The 23,072-nt window shown below is 38.0% G+C and overlaps 1 protein-coding gene across 1 annotated transcript; it reads left to right on the plus strand.

Annotated features, from left to right (window-relative positions):
• Nucleotides 1–25: 25 nt before the first annotated feature.
• Nucleotides 26–22,203, plus strand: LOC306884083 (pecanex-like protein 2; the record flags this gene model as incomplete). The annotated part of the gene is made up of 34 exons (XM_079439738.1): nucleotides 26–178; nucleotides 636–835; nucleotides 1,507–1,621; nucleotides 1,841–1,877; nucleotides 3,135–4,190; nucleotides 4,257–4,401; nucleotides 5,208–5,350; nucleotides 5,466–5,544; nucleotides 5,634–5,769; nucleotides 7,721–7,863; nucleotides 7,954–8,107; nucleotides 8,194–8,226; nucleotides 8,323–8,494; nucleotides 8,585–8,695; nucleotides 8,807–8,898; nucleotides 9,069–9,178; nucleotides 9,310–9,421; nucleotides 11,276–11,368; nucleotides 11,478–11,628; nucleotides 11,714–11,855; nucleotides 12,751–12,928; nucleotides 13,249–13,381; nucleotides 14,047–14,176; nucleotides 14,595–14,653; nucleotides 15,932–16,147; nucleotides 16,225–16,478; nucleotides 17,487–17,720; nucleotides 17,924–18,027; nucleotides 18,175–18,319; nucleotides 18,412–18,642; nucleotides 18,853–19,127; nucleotides 19,458–19,618; nucleotides 19,711–20,132; nucleotides 22,066–22,203. The coding sequence occupies 34 exons, from the start codon at nucleotides 26–28 to the stop codon at nucleotides 22,201–22,203; spliced, it is 6,057 nt and encodes a 2,018-aa protein (XP_079295864.1).
• Nucleotides 22,204–23,072: the final 869 nt, after the last annotated feature.

Raw genomic sequence — 23,072 nt, forward strand, 5'->3', positions numbered from 1 at the left:
CTGTAGCGACCATTATTGCAAAAATATGGGCTCTCAAGTTGTGCAAACGCTACGCCAAGGAGTCTGGGCTTCACTGACCGGAGGATGGTATCATGATCCAGAGCAGAATAAATTCAACAATTCATGTCACCTGTATTTATGGATATTTTTGCTCATGCTTCCATTATCTCTTCATTTGGTGAGTGATACAATGCCGCAGGCCGCCGATAATATGGGTTCTGCAATTAGAAAGCATTCAGTGCGTTATAGCTGCAGAAACCTTACACGAAATATTTCGCTGAATAAATAAAACTGAATAACGCGTTAAATATATTGTATTTTATATCAATTTTGGTGTTTGTTTGGTGCTGTCACTGTCGCAGTTTTCTTCTGTATAGCCTCCTGTACAGGTGATGAACGTCTCAATTGTTTTGCATTTACAGTATACGAATATGTGCATAGGATATATTAGGTGTTTTTGTCAGCGGTCAAGAAATTACAATAAATAAATTACTATTATTAATAGTATCATTGAGATAATAATAATAATACAACCCCAAAAATCTACTTTACTATTTTATAGTTGATCTAGGCTATCTAAAATAGCTCCAAAGATGTCATGGCTCTGATGTGTTTTCCCTCTCTTCTTTCCTCAGGCTCTTCCACCCACCACTACTACCCTCAGTATTTACTGCACCTCAGTGACAGTTTTCTTTATTGTCATTAAGATGACAAATTATCGCCTCCATCTGATGTTCGATCAGGGCGACATTGTAGCCCAGAATAGTGTGCCTGACATCAGCAAAGGTGTAGACAAGAAAAGCAACGCATCTGATTCCTGTCTTCCATCTCTAAGGTAAGATCCAAAATCATTTATGCCATTTACTGATTTCAATATTATTTTTGCAGTGTCATTTTCTGTTATTGTCTTATGCCTCCTGTCCTCAAAGCATGTAAACTCTACTGCCGAAAGTACTTTGATATATGTGACCCTGGACCACAAAATCAGTCATAAGGGGCAATTTTTCGAAATTGAGATTTATACATCATCTCAAAGCTGAATAAATAAGCTTTCCATTGAAGTATGGTTTGTTAGGACAGGCATAAAAGAAAAATCGATAATTTTGACTCATACAATGTATTTTTAGTTACTGCTACAAATATACCCGACTGGTTTTGTGGTCCAGGGTCATATACAGTCAGGTCCATAAATATTGGGACATCGACACAATTCTAACATTTTTGGCTCTATACACCACCACAATGGATTTCAAATGAAACGAACAAGATGTGCTTTAACTGCAGACTGTCAGCTTTAATTTGAGGGTATTTACATCCAAATCAGGTGAACGGTGTAGGAATTACAACAGTTTGCATATGTGCCTCCCACTTGTCATTTAATTTGAAATCCATTGTGGTGGTGTATAGAGCCAAAAATGTTAGAATTGTGTCGATGTCCCAATATTTATGGACCTGACTGTATTTGTATCGTAACCAGGATAAAGTCTGAACTGTTTTAATCTACAGGAAGAGCAGCACAGTTCCTGACAGTGTTGCCACATCAGTATTGACCAAAAACAGACTGAGTCCAGTAATACAAGTCACAGTGAAACAGACTGAAACAGACCCTGGACTGATTGGAGTGAGTAATACTTTCATGAATTTATGTACCATAATTATTTACATTTACTTTGCATAATACATATTTTTACAGAATGTCACAAATATGTTAATGGTAATTAGTATAACAGCAACACTTAACTGCTTTACACAAATCTTGCAGTGGATATTGTTTTGTATACAACTTTTTGTGCACTTTAAATAATATATTTTTGTTAACCTGCTTTACAAAACTGTGAAGGAGTGTCCAAAATCTGAGGAGCTGAAGAATATAGAGGGTATGTACCAGCTTTAATTATAGCACTGGCCTGGTTTCACTGAAGTGCAAGAGATCCTCACAATTCTGGGAACATGCTGTGCAGATACATCACTGTACGTTTCTGTCACAGAGCCTTGCATATATGAACTGAGGAATAACTTGACTACTTTCTATCTTGCCTCAGTTACACGTCACACTGAGTGTGACATCCTGCCAGGACCTCTCAAAAAGAGCTGTCAGAAAGCCCAAACACAGCTTCACACTTACATTGTGAGGGTCTCCAACTGCATCTAAAACACACATTTGTTTTTGTTTTTTTTTACAATATTTTATTGAATTTAATGAAGAAGTGTAAATTGTTCATTTAATATATTATTAAAAAAATTGTATCTAATATAATTTTATAAGATAAATGAGATAAATTATACAGCAGTATATACTAAGGACATTTGGCTAAAGGGATTTATTCATTTTTCACCCAAAAAAGAAAATTCTGTCATCCTTTCTTCACCCTCATGTTGTTCCAAACCCAAAAGACTCAAATTAAAAATAAATATATGAATAAATTGAAAGTCATTCATTGAAAGTCCTTGTCACCAAAACTTTGGCGATCCAAAAAGGTTATAAAGGCATCATAAAATGAATCCATATGAATCAAGCAGTTTTATATCTTGTGAGGTGATGTGATCACTTTATATGTTGAACAGATTTAAGTTAGGCTTTTGTTTACAACTGACTGCAATTAATTTTAAGTATAATAATTTTCTTTAAATTTATTTTAAATCAATTTCTATATCATTTTAAAATTCCTTGTTTTTATTATTTTTATTTCCATGTTTTTATTGATTTTTAATGTCTATTTCACTTTCTTTTATGTAAAGCACTTTGAATTACCACTGTGTATGAAATGTGCTATATAAATAAACTTGCCTTGCCTTGCCTTGCCTACATCTAAATAATGATCATAGTGATAGTGAACATGGAAGCTTGTGTATGCATTTTATGTAATTTAATCTGACTCCTTCTTGGAAGTTTTGGTTACCTGGACTTTCAATGGAGTCAGAAATCTCAAGTTTTAGTAAATCTTATCTAATGGAACGACATGAGGTTGGGTCAATGATGACAGAAATGTAATCTTTGGTTGAACTAAACAAGCAGTTTGTGACATCAACCAATGGGTTCATTATCTGGTAGCTATTGAATTAAATTCTTTCATAAACCATATGTCTATTTGACATTTTAAACATGCTGTTTGTGTACTGACTGGCTTTTACAGGTCAGAGAGATGAACGATCTAGGCCAGAGGCAGAGGAGCGACTCACACCTGAGGATGTGTTCAGTCCCAACACTGACCAGTCTGCCCCCCTCCTGCAGGGAGAGCAGATTCCTTCAGCCCACAGGGACAAAGCTGAGGATAATGTACCACCTTCCCCTGTGAATGAAGAAGACAGCATAGAGGAGAAAGACAAACCCCCAACAGACCCCAACAACAATAATACCTCTCTAGAAATCACACGAGACGCCGATGATGGAGAAACACCCGAGGAGAATTATTGCTCAGATGAAATTTCCGCGGTGCTGGTTGACAATTCGAGTCCCTCGGTCCACCTGGACGAGTGTGATACGGTGAAGATCATTATCACAATGAGCTGTGACCCACAGACAGCAGCCGAACTGGAGGAGTCTGTCAAACAGAGCATTTTAGAGTCGGCTCAGTCCCAGCAGGGAGAATCCAACTGTCCTGTCAAAATTCCTGTCATCACTTTCGATTCGCCTCACGAAGTGGAGGACCCCTCCGCAGGTGATGAACAAGAAGATACACCGGGTGCAGGAGACAGCTCAGTTCAGGAGAAGTCCGAACATCAAGACAGTCTTCTTGCCAAAGAGCCAATCAGTTCTGACTCTGCTCAAGAATGCAAAGAAATAGAGAGCAATGAGCTTGAGATGCCCAACCTGAGCCCCCAAGTGACCAATAACAGCTCTTCAGGCATTGATGTGAACTCCCACACTGAAGAAAACGACCCATCTGAGCTTAAAGTGGATGCTGATGGATTCTTGCAGATCCCCCCAGTGTATATGAGGTGTACTCAGAGTGGAAGGGCACATGCTAGGGGACTCAGTATCGACAGTGGACGAGATGCTGTCCTCATTACCCACAGAGCTAAAGATAAGCTCGGTACAATGACCTCCTCTAAATCAGACCTAGAAGCCAAGGAGGGACAGATACCCAATGAGTCCAACTTTGTTGAGTTTGTGTCTTTGCTGGAATCAATCAATAGCACCAGATTTGGGGGAGGAAATGAGGCTGAGAAGGAGAATGAAGAGAGAAATGGTGAGTGCTGATTTATGACACTGGATTTAATATCTTAACTCAGACTAATGGTCCAACTACTTTCAGAGCAAAGTATGATGGCAGAGAAGAACTCAGATGTGTCGGAATCCACAGGACAACAACATGAGCGTCCAAATCCCCCAAACAGTCTGGCTACAGACACAATGAAAACCATTCCAGAAACTCTCATTCCTATTGTTTCTCCAGAGAGGTGGGTATCGTGCCATCTGGCACACTGTAAATTGCTGTGGATAAAAGCATCTGCTAAATGGCTGCTGCTATTTACTTTCTTTTTAAACCTGAACTTAAACATGACATTTGTATATATAGAGAACATATGAAAAAATACATATGACAATAATATTAAAGTATAATATTATGTACATACTGTACACACTACTCTTCAAATGTTTTAGTCAGTAGACCTTCTTAATTTGATTAATAATACATTTTATTATTAATAATTTTATTTAGCAAGGACAGACATATGGTGATAAAAAAAAAACTGGGATAGGAGGAAAATTAGCTTTAGGAGCTCTTTATTAAAGTGATAAAAAGTGATGGTAAAGACTTTTAGAATGTTAGATTTCTATTTCAAATAAATGCTGTTATTTTTTAACTTTCTATTCATTAAAGAATCCTGAGAAATGTATCACAGGTTCCACAAAAAATTTAACAGCAAACTGTTTTCCACCATGATAATTAATCAACATATTAGCATGATTTCTGAACTATCATGTGACACTGAAAACTGGAGTAATGGCTGCTGAAAATCCTTTAAAATATATACAAATAGAAAACACTTATTTTAAATTTTAGTAATGTTTCACAATATTGCAGTTTTTTACTGTATTTTTGTTCAAATAAATGCAGCCTTGGTGAGCATTAGAGACTTATATATATATATATATATTACCCCAAACTTTTGAATGGTAGTGTGTGTACCTCATATAAAAAACACATTTATCAATACAAATTCACTTCACTTTAGGGTTAATATTCTCTTTATCCTCACAGTCCACAGACAGATAAGGAGAGGGACCCTGATTATGATTCTCTGCCCTCACAAACATCCCAATCAGAGAGCTCTATGCTTCAGGTCATCTGTAGACCGGAGGCTACATCCAAAGAGGAGGCTTACACTTTTCACACTGTTCACAGTGAGTACAATGACAGACAACTACAGAAACCATTGTAGTCTGTTATGTGCAGTGTCATATCTCTCTGGTGTTTTTGCATTTAGAGCTGGGCTTTTAACATGTATAATATTTACAGGAGAGAGACCTCGGAAACTGTACAATGAAAGAGCTCTAAACTTACCCCTTGGTGCAGAGCTCATCACGGGCAACATATGGTACAGTATCCTATTCTACTTCTCTTTTACAATCACATCAATTAATACTACACCAGAATTTAGTTGTAATGTTACCATCTCTCCATTAGTGATCTCCTCTCCACATCCTCTAACTCTGAGTGCCAGGACGGGTTAGTGGGAGGTCCTTCTGAATGCCCCTTCCAGCGACGCATCCTTCCAACTCGCCGACTCCGGCCCAGGAGAACCCATCCAGAAATTTTCCAGGTGTAGAATCCCTTTTTCCATGTATTAAGCTGGCTCTAAATAAACACAATACACAACACAGAAAACATGTTGGTTGTTTTGGTTAAAATACTGTATCTTAAAGGGATAGTTCACCCAAAAATGAAAATTCTGTCATTAATTACTCACCCACATGTCGTTCCAAACCAAGACCTTCGTTCATCTTTGGAACACAAATTAAAGGGGGTCATATGATGCAATTTCTTGTTTTCCTTTTCTTTAGTGTGTTATGTAGCTGTTTGTGCATGTATACAATTTTCAGAGTTACAAAGCTCAAAGTCTCCCACAAAAGGATTTATTCTATCTAAAAGAGAAGGCGGATCCAAACCGGGCTAAAACGCCTCATTGAAACACGCCCCCACATGTCTACATCACGATGTTGAAATATTTGCGTAATGCCGCCCAAATGTTCACGCAAAGAAAGAAGGTTTCAGTAACTGCAGTAGTGTTGATGCAGCCATGTCAGGGAGACGCTGTGTGTTTCTGTGCGAAAGAAAAAGCACTTTATTTGGCCCTCCAAAAGTAGATGCAATTAGGAATCATTGTTAAGATTTGTACAAACCAAATGGTCGAATTTGTGCAACGCATTTTATGGACGACAGTTTCGTGAATCTAGGAGTGTACAAGGCTGACTATGCATGAAGGCTATTTCTAAAAAAACAAAAAAGGGTAAATTCCTACTTTGCCATGACAATCTGGTGCTTCTGAATCAGCGACTGTAAGTATGTTTTGTTATTAGTTCAAGTATTTGTTATTTACTGTTCAAATGCGGAGTTTTGTGCAAGCGTAGAGTAATGCGTCGTCTGTGTTTGGGTGTGTGTGAGAGAGAAAGAGAGAGAGACAGGGTCACATCACAATAGAGTCAGCTGTCTTAACCGCGGCTTGTATACTGCAAATACATGCGAGCATCATCACTGTGTCTGTCACGCGACTCTGTTGCCCTTTCAGGCTTGAACTGATGTTAAAACTAAGGACATTACTAACTGTCTTTATATTTACTTTGGAAGGTGAAGCTCACGATAGATTATGGTAAGGGGCGTTACATTTCTGACGCACGCTTGTGGTGTTCGGCCAATCACAATGGACTGTGTCAGCTGGCCAATCAGAGCGGACTGCACTTGTCGGAAGGAGGGGCTTTGTAGAAAACGACGCGTTTGAGAGAGGCAGGGTATAGAGGAACTACAATAATGTACAGTATTTGAAAAAGAATGTGTTTTTTGAACATTAAAGCATGTCAACATATTCTGTTACACCAAATGCACAAAATAATGATCTTTAAAATAGCATCATATGACCCCTTTAAGATATTTTTGATGAAATCTGAGAGCTCTCTGATCCTCCATAGACAGCAAGGATACTATTGCGATCAACGCATAGAAGCGTAGCAAGGACATCAGTAAAATAGTCCATGTGACATCAGGGGTTCAACCGTAATTTTACGAAGCTACGAGAATACTTTTTGTGCACAAAGAAAACAATAATAACAATTTATTCAGCAATACTTCTCCCCGAGTTACCGTCTTCTGCCATTTTGGAGAGTATCACAGAACGTAATCAACATAATCAGCATTGTTTACATTCAGTAGACAGCACGCACATGCTGAACATAAACAACGCTGATTATATTGATTACGTTCTGTGACTCTCCAAAATGGCGAAAGATGGTAACTCGGGGAGACTACGTTTCTGTGCCTTGATCATAGTAATAGCCTTGCTGTCTATGCAGGGTCAGAGAGCTCTCAGATTTCATCAAAAATATCGTAATTTGTATTCCAAAGATGAATGAAAGTCTTAAGGGTTTGGAATGACATGAGGCTGAGTAATTAATGACAGAATTTTCATTTTTGGGTGAACTAACCCTTAAACAATAGTTCAACCAAAAACGAGAATTCAGCCTACATTTACCAAGGGTTTAAATATTTCTCATACACAGGAGGAGGACTCCTTAGATGAATCATCCGAGACATCAACCCAAGAGAAACCCTCAAGAAAGCTGTACTATAAACTAAAGGTTTTTCCTGGGAAATGGGTGAACATATTGTACGATCGCTTAACCTTGATGGCATTGCTAGACAGGTGAGTGTGACAATGAAAGTGTCCCTTTTTAGACATTGCATTGCTGTTCAAACAACATTAAGAACAAATACATGCACATTGTTTTTGCAGGAACGAGGATATGACTGAAAACATGGTGGCTGTATTCTTAGCTGTCTTGGTGGCTTTTATGGGGTTTGTGCTTCTAAATGAGGGCTGCTTCAAAGACATCTGGGTCTTTCAGTTCTGCCTGGTCATTGCTAGCTGTCAGTATTCCTTGCTGAAGGTACTGTGTTCCTCATTTTACAGCCTGTTTTTGCTGAAAATGAATCTGCTGCTAGGCTGCCTGCTAAAGCCTCTTATGTTTTATAGAGTGTTCAGCCAGATGCAGCTTCACCTACTCATGTGAGTTTCCTAGATAAGCATTCAAGAAAATTTCATATAGTTATGTTTAACAGGATGAAGAAAGCTGATACAGTCTTTATTTTTATTTTTTAACAGGGCCATAATCAAATTGTCATCTACAGTCGTGCTGCATATTTCTGTGTGTTCTGTGGCCTTATTTGGACTTTGGAGATATTGTTGAGAACACCAGACCTCCCTGTGTCCACCGTCTATGGCATCACAATAGTAACATCAGATGCCCTTCAGTACCTGCAAGACATTTTAGTCGGTATGTGTTTTTGTGCATGTTTGAACATTTACAGATGGACTCAAATGTGACTGACAGACATTTGACTTGATGTTGATCTGATCTTTTCAGGGTTTACACACTGCTTTCCAGTAACATTCCTTCTTGGCCTCTTTCCGCAAATCAACACTTTTGTTATATACTTTTTAGAACAAATCGACATGCACTTTTTTGGAGGTACAGGTACGTATCCATGCTAAATAATTTTTGACAATTTCTTGACAAACATGGATAATTCAAAATAAATATACAAGTCAGAACTGGAGGATACTAATGTTTCTGATTTCTGCTTAGCTGCAACTGGGCTCCCATCTGCGGTGTACTGCATAGTAAGGAGTCTTATAGCGCTATCTTTACTCTACGGATTCTGTCTTGGCGCTTTGAAGGTAAGATCTGTTGGAATTATGTATTGTAAATGCCAACATGCATAATCTGCTGGAATAAAATGATGCAGAATACTTCATAAATGAGTAGATCTTCAGTATGAATAGTTTATTTTTTAATGCAATACAAGCTAGATTGTAAGTTTGTAATGGTAATGGCATCTTCTGTGTAGGAGCCTTGGGATGAACAGCATATTCCAGCACTTTTCTCTGGTTTCTGTGCCCTGCTAGTGGTCCTGACCTATCATCTTAGTCGACAAAGCAGTGATCCATCTGTGTTATGGTAAGAACACTATGCACTTTCCACAGATCATTTGGTTAGGAACATTTTGAACTGCTGCCAAACATTGAAGCCCTCAAAATATGCCAGTACTCGGTTTGTAAGCACATATTTGTTTGTTTCTTTTATCTCAGCTCATTGATTAAGTCCAAGCTGATGCCGTCACTTGGACATATTGAGGAAGAGGAGGAGGAAATATCTGCTGAGAGCACAGACCCTCTTCCAGAGAAACTCAGATGCTCAGTGGTGAGTTTTGAAAAGAAGTTTCTTATGTCTCCCATGTGTTTGATTTAAAAAGTAATATTTTGAAATATTATTACAATTTTTAAAAAGTGTTTTCTGTTTGAATATTCTATAAAATGTTATTTATTCCTGTGATGGGAAAGTTGAATTTTCAGCAGCCATTACTCTTCAGTGTCACATGATCCTTCATATCAGTTTTGATATTCAAGAAATATTTCTTATTATAAATGTTGAAAACAGCTGTGCAGCTTAATATTTTTGTGGAAAGTCCAAAAGGACAGTATTTATTTATCTTTAGTAACATTATAAATGTCTTTACTGTTTTGTTTTTTATTGTTTTTGAACAATTGAATGGCTCTTTGCTGAATTAAAGTATTAGTTTCTTTCGAATGGAATTGTAATATAATAAATGATATTCGCGTCAATTCTCATTCTGGCAAAATATCAGTGCTGGTACTACTAGATCTTAGTGCTGCGTTTGACACTGTCGATCATAACATACTTCTAGAGAGACTGGAAAACTGGGTCGGGCTTTCTGGGATGGCACTCAAATGGTTCAGGTCATACTTAGAAGGGAGAGGTTATTATGTGAGTATAGGAGAGCATAAGTCTAAGTGGACGGCCATGACATGTGGAGTCCCACAAGGCTCAATTCTTGCACCGCTCTTGTTTAACCTGTATATGCTCCCACTAAGTCAGATAATGAGGAAGAACCAAATTGCATATCACAGCTATGCTGATGATACCCAGATTTACCTAGCCTTATCTCCAAATGACTACAGCCCCATTGACTCCCTCTGCCAATGCATTGATGAAATTAACAGTTGGATGTGCCAGAACTTTCTTCAGTTAAACAAGGAGAAAACTGAAATCATTGCATTTGGAAACAAAGATGAAGTTCTCAAGGTGAATGCATACCTTGACTCTAGGGGTCAAACAACTAAAAACCAAGTCAGAAATCTTGGGGTGATTCTAGAGACAGACCTTAGTTTCAGTAGTCATGTCAAAGCAGTAACTAAATCAGCATACTATCATCTCAAAAACATTGCAAGAATTAGATGTTTTGTTTCCAGTCAAGACTTGGAGAAACTTGTTCATGCCTTTATCACCAGCAGGGTGGATTACTGTAATGGTCCCAAGAAGACCATTAGACAACTGCAGCTCATCCAGAACGCTGCTGCCAGGATTCTGACTAGAACCAGAAAATCTGAGCATATCACACCAGTCCTCAGGTCCTTACACTGGCTTCCAGTTACATTTAGGATTGATTAAGTACTTTTACTCGTTTATAAGTCACTCAATGGCCTAGGACCTAAATATATTGCAGATATGCTCACTGAATATAAACCGAACAGACCACTCAGATCATTAGGATCGAGTCAGTTAGAAATACCAAGGGTTCACACAAAACAAGGGGAGTCTGCTTTTAGCTATTACGCAGCCCGCAGTTGGAACCAGCTTCCAGAAGAGATCAGATGTGCTAAAACATTAGCCACATTTAAATCAAGACTCAAAACTCATCTGTTTAACTGTGCATTTGTTGAATGAGCACTGTGCTATATGTCTGAACTGACTGCAATAAATTTTAGGTATAATCATTTTCTTTAAATTTATTTTAAATCATTTTCTATATCATTTTAAAATTCCTTGTTTTTATTATTTTTATTTCCATGTTTTTATTGATTTTTAATGTCTATTTCACTTTCTTTTATGTAAAAGCACTTTGAATTACCACTGTGTATGAAATGTGCTATATAAATAAACTTGCCTTGCCTTGCCTTGCCTTGCCTTGCCTAATATTTGCATATAAGGAATCTTCTATCAGTTATAATTAATGGCTTATATTTTATGTTGCAGAAAGAGATTTTACTGTCAGATCTGGTTGTCTGTATTCTCGCCTCCGTTTTGACCTTTGCAATAACAGCCAGCACGGTTTTTCTTTCTTTACGGGTAAGTTTGTCTTCCTTTTAAATTTCCTATACATAATGAGACAATGACTACATATTCAATAAAGCTTGCAGTTTACATATCGACAAACAATTTTTTTCATCACATGCAGCCATTCGTATCTATAGTGCTGTATGCATTAGCAGCCACTGTGGGCTTCGTCACCCACTATCTCATCCCTCAGTTACGGAAACACCATCCCTGGCTGTGGATCTCTCATCCTGTGCTAAAGAGTAAGGAGTACTCACAGTTTGAACCCAGAGGTCAGTTCCCTGCACTTCTGTGGTGTGCCTGCTGTAATATATTGTGTTATTAATATGAATTCATTTTAGTATACTATGTTTTCAGAGGATGCTCACATGATGTGGTTCGAGCGTCTCTATGTGGGGCTGTTGACTTTTGAGAAGTATATCATCTACCCAGCCATTGTCCTCAGTGCACTTACCAACGATGGCTTCGCCCTCAGCCATCGTAAGAAATTAGGAATACAGTAAGTATCCTTCTCCTTATTCTTGTTGACAATTTAACAAAGATTTTGAATTTTTTTTTTTATGTTTTACTCTTTAGTCAATCCCATAATTTATATTAAATGACCCTAACTGTATATTGGCATTAGTATTATATAATGCTAATGTGTTTATACAGTTAAAGTCTCATTCAGAAATCAGTCTAAAATGCTGATTTGGTGCTTAAGAAACATTTATTATTATCTATGTTAAAAACAATTGTGCTGCTTAAAACTTTTGTGGAAACCAATAATAGTGTTTTATTTGAAATATAAATCCGATGCATTACATTCATCAAAAATCTTTTACATGGTTACAAAAGATTTCTATTTCAAATATATAATTTTTTTTAAAACTGTAAAAAAAAAGTTTTTGAACAGTATTTTATATATATATATATATATATATATATATATATATATATATATATATATATATATATATTTGTCAAAAGGATAATGTTTAATTGTCAAATGTATAATTGTTTGCTAAAAAAAGCAGCTCAACTGATTGATAATGACTAATCTAAACTACACTGAAAAAAAATTAGGACCACATCAGAATATAAGAATGATTTTTGAAAGATGACTATGATTATGAATACCAGAGTAATGGCTGCTGAAGATTCATATAATTTATTTCAAAATAAATTAAAACAGTTATTTTATATTGCAATAATATTCACAGTATTACTGTTTTTACTGTATTTTTTCAATAAATAAATGCTGCCTTGGTGAGCAGAATTGGTACCTAATAAGACGTTACTGAGCATTGTGGTGGTGTTAGCAGAAGTCAGAGTCACCCTGATTGGTTTTTGCTGTGCTTGGCTGTATGCTGCCTCTGCACCTGAGTGGCTCAGGTGTCTGTGTCTCGCTCCAGCTGTGATGTCTTGTTGATGACAGTTGCTGGGATGAAGCTTCTTCGTGCCTCCTTCTGCAATCCCAGCTACCAGTTCCTCACGCTCATCTTCACCATCATCTTCTTTGAGTTCGACTGCAGCAGTGCCTCGGAGACATTCCTGCTCAACTTCTTCCTCATGTCCATCGCCTTCAACAAGGTAAGTGCTAAGGGTTGGATGGACATTAGTGCAATGAAACACTCATCATAAACAAGGCCCCACACATTTGTGTTGATTCAGCATTCATTTAGATACATTTAGTAAAATAGGTAATATAATAAGAAAATACAATAATACAAAAAAGAATCAAAGTAAAGTCTGTAACATTTTTTTATCTAACTTCGAGAAAAAAAAAGTCTATTGTGCCAGACTATTGTCTAAAATAGCTCACAGCAGACAGTGCATTTAGTAACTAGTCCCAAAATAACTGCCTTTGTTGTTTTGTGAACTGTTACAACAGCTCTTTGTTTTCTCAACAGCTTTGGGATCTTCTCCACAAGCTACACTTCATTCTGGTGTATATCGCCCCCTGGCAGATAGCATGGGGTAGTGCATTTCATGCATTTGCACAACCCTTCGCTGTACCTCATATCCTTACAATCTGTCCAGTTTGTGTGTTTATATTGGTAGTACATCCCAAGTACTTTGTTCACTCCTAATTTTAATCTGTTAAAGTAAAGGTGCTATAAACTAGGAGTTTTCAAACTTTTTTTTAAGTCACAGAAATATAATAATAATATAATCTATATAGTACACTGGTTTCCAGCCAGTGTTTAGAAAGAAGAATGAAAATAATGTAATATTCAAAATTTAAAATTCAGTTAAATGTAATTCCCTTTATTTTATTTATATATTTAGTTTCAATTTTTACATAATTTTTTACATAATACTTCTTCTAGTGTCAGGTAGCTGGGAAATAAATCGCCTTTAAAGGACTGTGGTAGTATGTTAAAACTTAAAAGCATAACAAATTTAAAATTTTATCTAGAAAATATTTTATAATATTTATGTTACATTAACATTTCATCTTTGTCAACATACAGTAATTACATAATTTGTCATTAATCTCATGATTTCCAGGCAGTGCTTACAAAGCAGAGTGAAATAATATTATTGTAAAATTTGTTTAAATGTAATTTTCTTCTCTGAGTCAGGTGTGTTTTCTCATGATCTCTATTAGAGTGTCAGATAAGACGATTACAGCATCTTTAAGGACAGTCATCATACCTCCAAATGTTGCACAAATATTTAGTTTGTTCCTTGACGGAGCAGCTCAGACTCTGCCATGCTGCTGCTGCAGACGTTCATCACGACTCTCTTCTACACACCGCTCAGCCCGTTTCTCGGGAGCGCCATTTTTATCACCTCTTATCCACGGCCTGTAAAATTCTGGGAGAGGAACTACAAGTAAGCTGCCTGTTATTTTCACATGTACATGAAATATGCATTCAACCTTAAGAGTGACGTAATGCACTTGAGTGCAGGGTTCTGTCTTCTAGGGCACTAGAAAGAATAAGAGCATATTTCACTGTTTTGAGAACAGCTGTCGAGGCTGGACATGTTTGGCATGTACTTGCCTTGTTTCCTCTGGGACAAAGTTCCTTCATGGTTGATGGGCTTTATCTGAAGTCCAACAGTCTGTAGCAGCAGAGAGAAAACCATGTTGAATTATTGATGTAGTTTCCAACCACAAATGTGATGACACAGAATGTTTCTGTTGTTGATATTAAACTTGAATGGTGGTACAGGCACAGGCATCAGATTAAATGGGTTGTTTGACATGACTGAATATTTCACTTCATGAACTTTTCATTTGGTTTTTCAGCACCAAACGAATTGACAATTCCAACAGCCGACTGGTGTCTCAGGTTGACAAAGAGACTGGTAAATACTGTCTTTATCTATGATACACATCTTTTAACACACGCAATAAACAGTTGACTGCTTTGAAAAATGTATCAAAAATTTCCATCTGTGCTAAAGGAATAGTTCATCCCAAAAAGACAATTGTGTCATGTTCTAAACTTGTATGACTGTTTTAAATGAGTAAGCACTAGTGGTGTCAAGCTCCAAAAGCATCTTAAAAGTGATCTACATGACTACATGATTTTTGACTCCTTGAACAGTATTCAAAGATGCCACTATCTAAGCTGATATTTACCTCTAATACTTCTGTTGTAACAAAAATAAATGTAAAAAATAAATACAACAGTTTAATGTTATGCATCTTTTAGAATTTTTTTGGATTTTATTTAAGACTTGAGATAATTAATACTTAATAATTTAGACCTATTCTGCCATCTGATTAAGAACCACTGATTTATTTATTTTTTATTATATATGCAGCATTACTGCATTTTAAAAATTGTATTATTGCTTTGTGTTTTTTTCCCAAGTTACATGCGTATATGCAATTACTGAGAACATTAGCAAAAATACTGTTTTCAGGGAAGTTTTAAAGTTGGTCACATTAAATACACTAAAATTTTATGTTTATTTTTTTTATACTACTTTTATTCATATTTTATTTAGACGTATTTATGTATGTATATATTACAGTATATTTTACACTCTAAAGTACTTTGGCCTTATTTGACAAAATTTTATATACGTTTTATTTTTACTCACTTTTATTTATATTTTATTTACATGCATTTATGTTATGTATGTATTACTTACAGTATATTTCACATTTATTTAGTTTTTTATTTATTCTACATTTCTAACTGATAAAATAGATAAATACATTACCTATCAATAATGTTCAATTGTTAATATTATAAGCTTAATATATTCTATGATGTTTGAGAGTTTTGCTTTGTTTTTGTTGTTGTTTTTTTTATTAAATTGTTTTTTACTAGACCTTTCACTTTCATTATATGAAAAAGAATGGCCAGAATATTCTTCTATGTTCCATGAAAGAGAGAAAGTCATACAGAGTAAAGTATGATCATGTTTTTATTTTGGGGTGAACTATCCTTTTAGGATTTGATTTTGATAATGCATGAAGGTTCAGTTTCATTGTAAACACTGTTCAAACATTTTCAGTATGTTAGACATTTTTATTTTATGATGCCATGTCTCTACTATTACTGAAGACCCAACAGTGTCCTCATACATTTTTAAATAAAAATGTTCAGTTATTATGCGCTCACCATGTAGGCTGTGATGACAACAATCTCAACTCAATCTTCTACGAGTACCTGACGCGCTCCTTGCAGCATTCTTTATGTGGAGACCTGATGTTGGGCCGCTGGGGGAATTACTGTGCTGGGGATTGCTTCATCCTGGCTTCTGACTACCTTAATGCACTTGTTCACCTCATCGAAGTTGGCAACGGTCTGGTCACCTTCCAGCTACGAGGCCTGGAGTTCAGGGGTAAATGGTTTTAACATTATATTGTCACACTGATGTCAGTGTTCCCTCTCATCACAGTGACTTTCTCATTTCTTTAGGTACTTACTGTCAGCAGCGGGAGGTGGAGGCCATCACAGAGGGTGTAGAGGAGGATGATTCTTGCTGCTGCTGTGAGCCGGGTCATTTGCCCCATGTGCTGTCCTGCAATGCTGCTTTCAACCTCCGTTGGCTGGCCTGGGAGGTGACCACCACTAAGTATCTGCTGGAGGGCTACAGCATCAGCGAGAACAACGCTGCCACCATGCTGCAAGTTTATGACTTGCGCAAGCTGCTCATCACTTACTACCTTAAGGTACCACTATCACTGTTGTGAGACTTCTTTATTTTAGAAGAGATGTAATAGTTGCGTATAACAGTTGTAATAGTTCAGTATACTTTTGCTATATACAAATAGGAATAAGAATTGTTACATTCAAATGAATCTTAACGACAGTTTAATAAACAGTCCTTTTATTAGCTGTAAAGAATTATGTTTTAGGGGGGCAAAAATGCAATTTCAAAGCCAAATGAGATAACATTTAAAATCGTTCTTGTAAACGGTGTTTACACAAACTTTTTAAATGACTTTTTAAAGATATACAGTAAATGCAATCCAATCATTTATTTTTTTACATCTTATTTTTAACACTAGGCATCATAAACGTACTGATCTTGTAAATGGTTACAGAGAAAAAAATGGGCATCATATATTAAACGACTGAGGGTCTGTGTCTGGGTCTGTGTTGAAATCTGTCTCAAACTCAAATCTGCAGACTGGTTCTGACTTTAAGCAACTAGAATCAACTCCCTCAGACTGTAAACCAGGGCAAAAATCTGTCCTGTAGTGTATTCCAGCCTTAAAGGGACAGTTCATCTAAAAACAAAAATTCTGTCATTAATTGCTCACCCTCATGTCGTTCCAAACCAGTAAGACCTTCGTTCATCTTTGTAACACGAATTAAGACATTTTTGATGAAATCTGAGAGCTTTCTGACTAATCTGAGCGTTTTCTACTAGTTTCTGAATGCAACTACCATGTTCAAGGCCCAGAAAGATAGTAAGGACATCATTAAAATAGTCCATGTGACATCAGTGGTTAGTGAGATGGACAACACTCACATCTCTGGACTTTTAATAATTAATTTTTTATATAAATATATAATTTTTTTTTGGAGGGTGGGGGGGGGGGGGGTGTGCAGTTGACAGTGAGAGCAGACAGGAAAGTATAGGGAGGAGAGAGGGGGGCGGGATCGGCAAAGGACCTAGAGATGGGAATTGAGCACAGATGTGCTATATGATTTTTAATCATTTCTATCTTCAGAGTATCATCTACTACCTGGTGATCAACCCCAAGCTGCAGATATGGGTTAAAGACCAGTCCATGCAGGAAGCCCTGCAGCCATACACCAAATGGCATCACATCGAGAAGGACCCGGCTGTGTTCAGCATGAAGATCGATGAGGATTATGTCCACTGTCTGCAGGGGGTCACCAGAGCCAGCTACTGTAACATCTACCTGGAGTGGATCCAATACTGTGCCAACAAACTAGAGGAGGTGAGGAGACACAAATGCCATTTCTTAGAGTGATACAAAGTAGAGCTGATACAAGGTAGTCTTGAAGGACGCAATAAAATACAGCGCCTGATTTCCAAATGGTGCAAAACTTGGGAATTACCAAAGTAGGACAGTTGAGCTCTGGCATTTCCACAATAAAGTGATCTAAACTTTAATCTTAAAGTTTTGTTTTTTGTCCTCAGCCAGTGGACAGCGATGAAGATTCTCCATTGGTTACTCTGTGTTTCGCTCTATCTGTACTTGGACGGAGATCTTTCAGCACAGCAGCACATAACAGATCCAACAGGTACACTTCTCAACAGATAAATCATATTAAGACTGCTCAATAAAGAATAATTCTTAGTTTGATGGAAGTCAGTCAAAATCAAGAAGAATACCAAATAGTATTTGTACCGCCATAATAGACTGCACATTTCAATGGTTTCCTCTACAGTCTGGAGTCATTCCTCTATGGCTTCAACACGCTGTTCAAAGGTGACTTCCGTATTGCTGCTAAGGATGAATGGGTTTTTGCTGACATGGACCTGCTACAGACGGTGGTGGCCCCAGCCGTGAGAATGAGTCTGAAACTTCACCAGGTGAGATGATTGGACAATGTTTGGATATTGCATAACATTACTGACTGTTCACATTTACCTTTGGTATAACCTCAATAATCTGACTTATACAGGACCACTTCACAAGCCTGGAGGAGACGGAGGAGCCTGCCGTGCTTTACGAGGCCATAAGCAACTACAGAACCAGTCTAGTAATATGTCACGAGAGCGACCCTGCCTGGAGAAGAGCAGTACTGTCCAGTCGAGACACACTGCTCACGTTACGGCATATGGTAGATGAAGGCGCAGATGAGTACAAGATCATCATGCTCTACAAGCGACATATCAGCTTCAAAGTTATAAAGGCAAGAGAGCAAAACTATATTTTAGAATATATATATATATATACAGTATATACATACATACATACATGATGAAATAGAATATGCACTATAAACCAACTGATCTAAAGCCTAACAATGAAATAAATTATTTTATCATTTTGTCACTATTCATTATTTGCTATTAACATATTCAGGCTATTCACTGATTGTTATTCTTTTTTTTTCATTCAGATAAATAAAGAATGTGTGCGAGGGCTGTGGGCAGGTCAGCAGCAGGAGCTCATCTTCCTTCGGAACCGCAATCCTGAGCGTGGAAGCATCCAGAACTCAAAGCAGGCTCTGCGAAACATGATCAACTCCTCCTGTGACCAGCCCCTGGGTTACCCCATGTTTGTGTCCCCACTCACCACCTCATATATGGGAACTCACAAGCAGATCAGAAACATATGGGGTGGCCCTCTCAGTTTGGAGAGCATTCGCACCTGGCTGCTCTCCAGGTGGTTTCGGTATGTATGAGGCATTAAAGAAACAAAATTGAAAAATGAACTAAATTGAAACTGAATTAAACTCAAAAATGAAAATTTGCTGTAGATTTACTCCATCCAAGATGTAGTTTTTTTTCTTCATCGGAACATCTGCTGTTTGGACTCTCATTCTGACGGCACCCATTCACTGCAGAGGAGCAAGTGATGTAATGCTAAATTTCTCCAAATCTGTTCCGATGAAAAAAACAAACTCATCCACATCTTAGATGGCCTGAGGGTGAGTACATTTTCAGCAAATTTTTCTTTCTAGTCTGAAAAGGTCTTTTTCTAAACCTTCCTTGCACTTTCTAGGGTGAGGAAAGATAACCTTACCAGCTGTAACAGTGGCATGAACATGGAGGATGTGGATTGTGCTGGTTCCTCCTTAAGTCAGAATCATAACTCCGCCACATCCCAGAGCCTAAGCCTTTATCACGGCCGCCCTCGCAGCTCCCAGTCCAGACACCACAGAGGTCAGAACATACTATATGCAGCTGTACAGTTTGCAGTCCTAAACCCTGTAAGAAATGTAACATATTTGTTAAAGTAATTTGTTTCTCCACAGGTCACCGGGAGTATCGCAGTCGCTCAGTGCAACCTCAGGGCCAGCGGCCCCCCGTCACCAGTCGATCGGGTCCCATCCTGGACAGCCAGCACGGCTCGGGCTCTGGAGGCCCTGGGCTAGTGCAGCGCCTTTCCAACAGCCAGCTGTCCTTCAACACCTCCTCCATTGCATCCGTCTTTTCCCAGGTGCCTCGTTTGTCCACAACAGGGCCTCTGGCTTCAGCCACAGGTCAGCATCGCTCCAGCCAGGTGTCCTCCTCCAGCTCCACACTGAGCCTGCTGTTTGGCAAGCGGAGCTTCTCCAGCGGCTTGGTCATCTCGGGCCTCTCTGCAGCTGAGGGGGGAAACACCAGCGATACGCAGTCCTCAAGCTCCGTCAACATTGTCCTGGGCCCGTCCTGTCGCTCGAGTCGAGCAACGCAGGTGAGATGATGTCTTTGAGGTGTTTTTACAATGATATACAAAACAGTTTGTTGTTAAACCATTTTCAAGAAACAAAAGCTTGCAAAAATGGACCGCTATTAGCCTCCAGATGGGATTTTGTCCATTTTCACCAGATGCTAATTGCCCATTCCAAGGTTTTTATGGTCAATCTAGACATATAAAGCAGAGGCTAGTGAAAAACTTATATATAATGCTTCACACTCTTACATTTCAGCTATAGCAAAATACATATTCAATGATGTGTCAAATAATGTTCATTTGCAGTGTCCTTTAACTTCTTATTTAACTCTGAAAATGAAGTTTTTGGACTCTGGTGCCAGTGGTCGGTCAGTTGAGAAAATGTACCAAACCATTAATATTTGATACCGACTAAGATATGATACCCATGACTTAATATCTGCCATCCATCTGCATTTTACAAGATTTTTAAATAAATAATGCACTTATTTTCCTAAAAAGGGAATTATTTAAGATATTTGTAATGAACAGTAATGAGCTAGTCTCAGTTTCATATTTTTGTTTTGATGGATTAACTTTTTATCTTATAGTTCTGTTCATAAGTTTGGGGTCAGTATATGTATATATATATATAGGCTACACAGTATATGATTGAATGATGTAGCCTATATGATTGTACCATATGAATGTAAAGCGCGTTGGTGTACAGCAATACACAAAGCACTATATAAATATATAAATGCTTCATTCATTATATATATATATATATATATATATATATATATATATATATGTGCGTGTGTGTGTGTATGTATATAGTGGCGGGAGTGGGTGTGGCGTCAGGCCTCGGAGAGGCTTTTATTAAACAAATAATAAAATAAAGTGTCCAAAAGGGGTTAAAGTATCCAAAATAAACAGGGGATCTGGTGTCCTCGTCATGCTGCGGGGTTTGTGAAGGAGGGCAGTGTTGTGGAAGGAAGAGTCCAGGTAAGGGGCGGATTCCGGCGGCCGCACGCGCTCCCCTCTCGGGCCCGGGGGGCGGCGGTTTCGTCCTCCTTTGGCCCGCGGCGCTTCCGAGGGTTATACGGCCCGGCATCCTGGCCCGTCAGCCGTCTCGCGGGTGCGGTACGCGACCCCTCAATGCCCCCTTCCTGGACGCACGAGGACACCAGCGTGCATGCACGGGGTAGAGATCGGTCTCTCGAAGACAGGCGTGCTCGCCATTTAAACAGCGGCGGTGATGAGACTCTATTCGGTTCAGGTGCGCCTCATCACACGCCGCCAGCCCTGGCTGTTTCAGCGCCCCTCCTCTCTCACACACCCACTCCCGTCAAGAGCCTGGTGAAGGGCGGCGAATACGGGACGGGGTGGTGATCATAATAAGGGGGAGGCAGCCAACTCGTCACAATATACACACACATACACACACACATTTTCATATATACATATAGCAAAATGTGCATTTCATGTATACATTTATAATGTTACAAAAGATTTCCGAAGCATCACTGGACACTAAAGACTGGAGTAATGACACTCAGCTTTAACATCACAATATTACATTTTCAAATGTATTAAAATAAAAAAACAGTTATTTTAAATAGTACTATTACACAGTATTACTGGTATTGCTGTATTTTAATCAAATTAATAAGAGATGCAAGAGACTTTTTTCTAACTTTTGAGTGGTAGATATAACTACAAGTTCTGAAGTTAACTTCTCATCGTAAAGCAGCTGAGAAAGTAGGGTTTCACATCTTTTATTTGAAAAATGCTTCTTTTTTTTAAGTTAATTTTGGACCCTGAATAAACTTAATCATCGTATATTTTTTCTTCCCTCTTCTTTCTCCTTTCAACCATTTTTTTTCATTTGATCATAATCATAAATAAGTGCTTTTTACAGATTTGTATTTAAAAGTTATTGCTGTAATTGTTAAAAATGCTTTCTTTTCAGCAGTGGACATCAGAGGCGTACGAGAGCATAGATGCCACCTCCACCATTGCCACGGGACCCAAGGTCCACAACACAGACAAGAGCCAAGATGACTCCACATCAGCCTTCCATGAGGCTCCGGAAGAGAATACCATATGAGACCACAACCACCAAATGCCTCAGCCCAGCATGATCAAGCACCTGAGCCCTCAAGTAATGTACATTTACAGACATCTTTTTGTAAAACTAAACATCTGCCATGTGTAGAAATGTAAGTATCCTGTTAAAGGGAAAAGAACCGCTCTTCCAAAAAAAAAAAAAACAGACAAAAAATGATTTATGAGAGTGGGCAAAAGCTTGTTACTGTCCATCTCTGAGATTAAATGGTGGAATCTGATGACTACACGTATTTCCATTTGCACCTTGAGTGCATGCACTTCATGAACACCTTCACTCACAGCAGTGATTTTTTTTATAGAGTGGCAAAATAAGAACCGTTGCTCAAGTAATGTAAAGATCACGTGACTAAAGAAAGCTACGGTTACAAATTAGTTTTCTTGCACACTGCTGTTTTGAAACGTGTTGTGATCCAGATGTGTCATTGGTATATATATTATCATGCAAGCCCTGAAAGGATTCTTAAGTGGTTACTGATGCATTAAAAGCAGTGACAAGAAAAATGTTATTTCTGCAAATCTTCTAAAAAAAAACAACAACAACTAACTCTTTGGCACAGGATGTGTATGCACTTTCCTCTGATATTTTACCATTAATAAGATGAATAATTGGCCAATAGAAGATTTTTGTAAATTGATCTTTACCTCCCTGAGTATGGCGAGCAAAATCTAAGAGTTGAGGTGTGTACTATATTCATAAATTCCTCCACAAACTAAACTGAGGAGTTTCATCTGGAACTATGGTTGATAAAAGCAAAATGTGCATTTTTACTATGGGAAACACGGGGCTTCCAGTATTATGTGTGTGTGTGTGTGTGTGTGGGGGGGGGTCTGTACGATGTGTTGTAATAT

The sequence above is a fragment of the Barbus barbus genome (assembly GCF_936440315.1).
Source record: "Barbus barbus genome assembly, chromosome: 18".
Taxonomy (NCBI): Eukaryota; Metazoa; Chordata; class Actinopteri; order Cypriniformes; family Cyprinidae; genus Barbus; species Barbus barbus.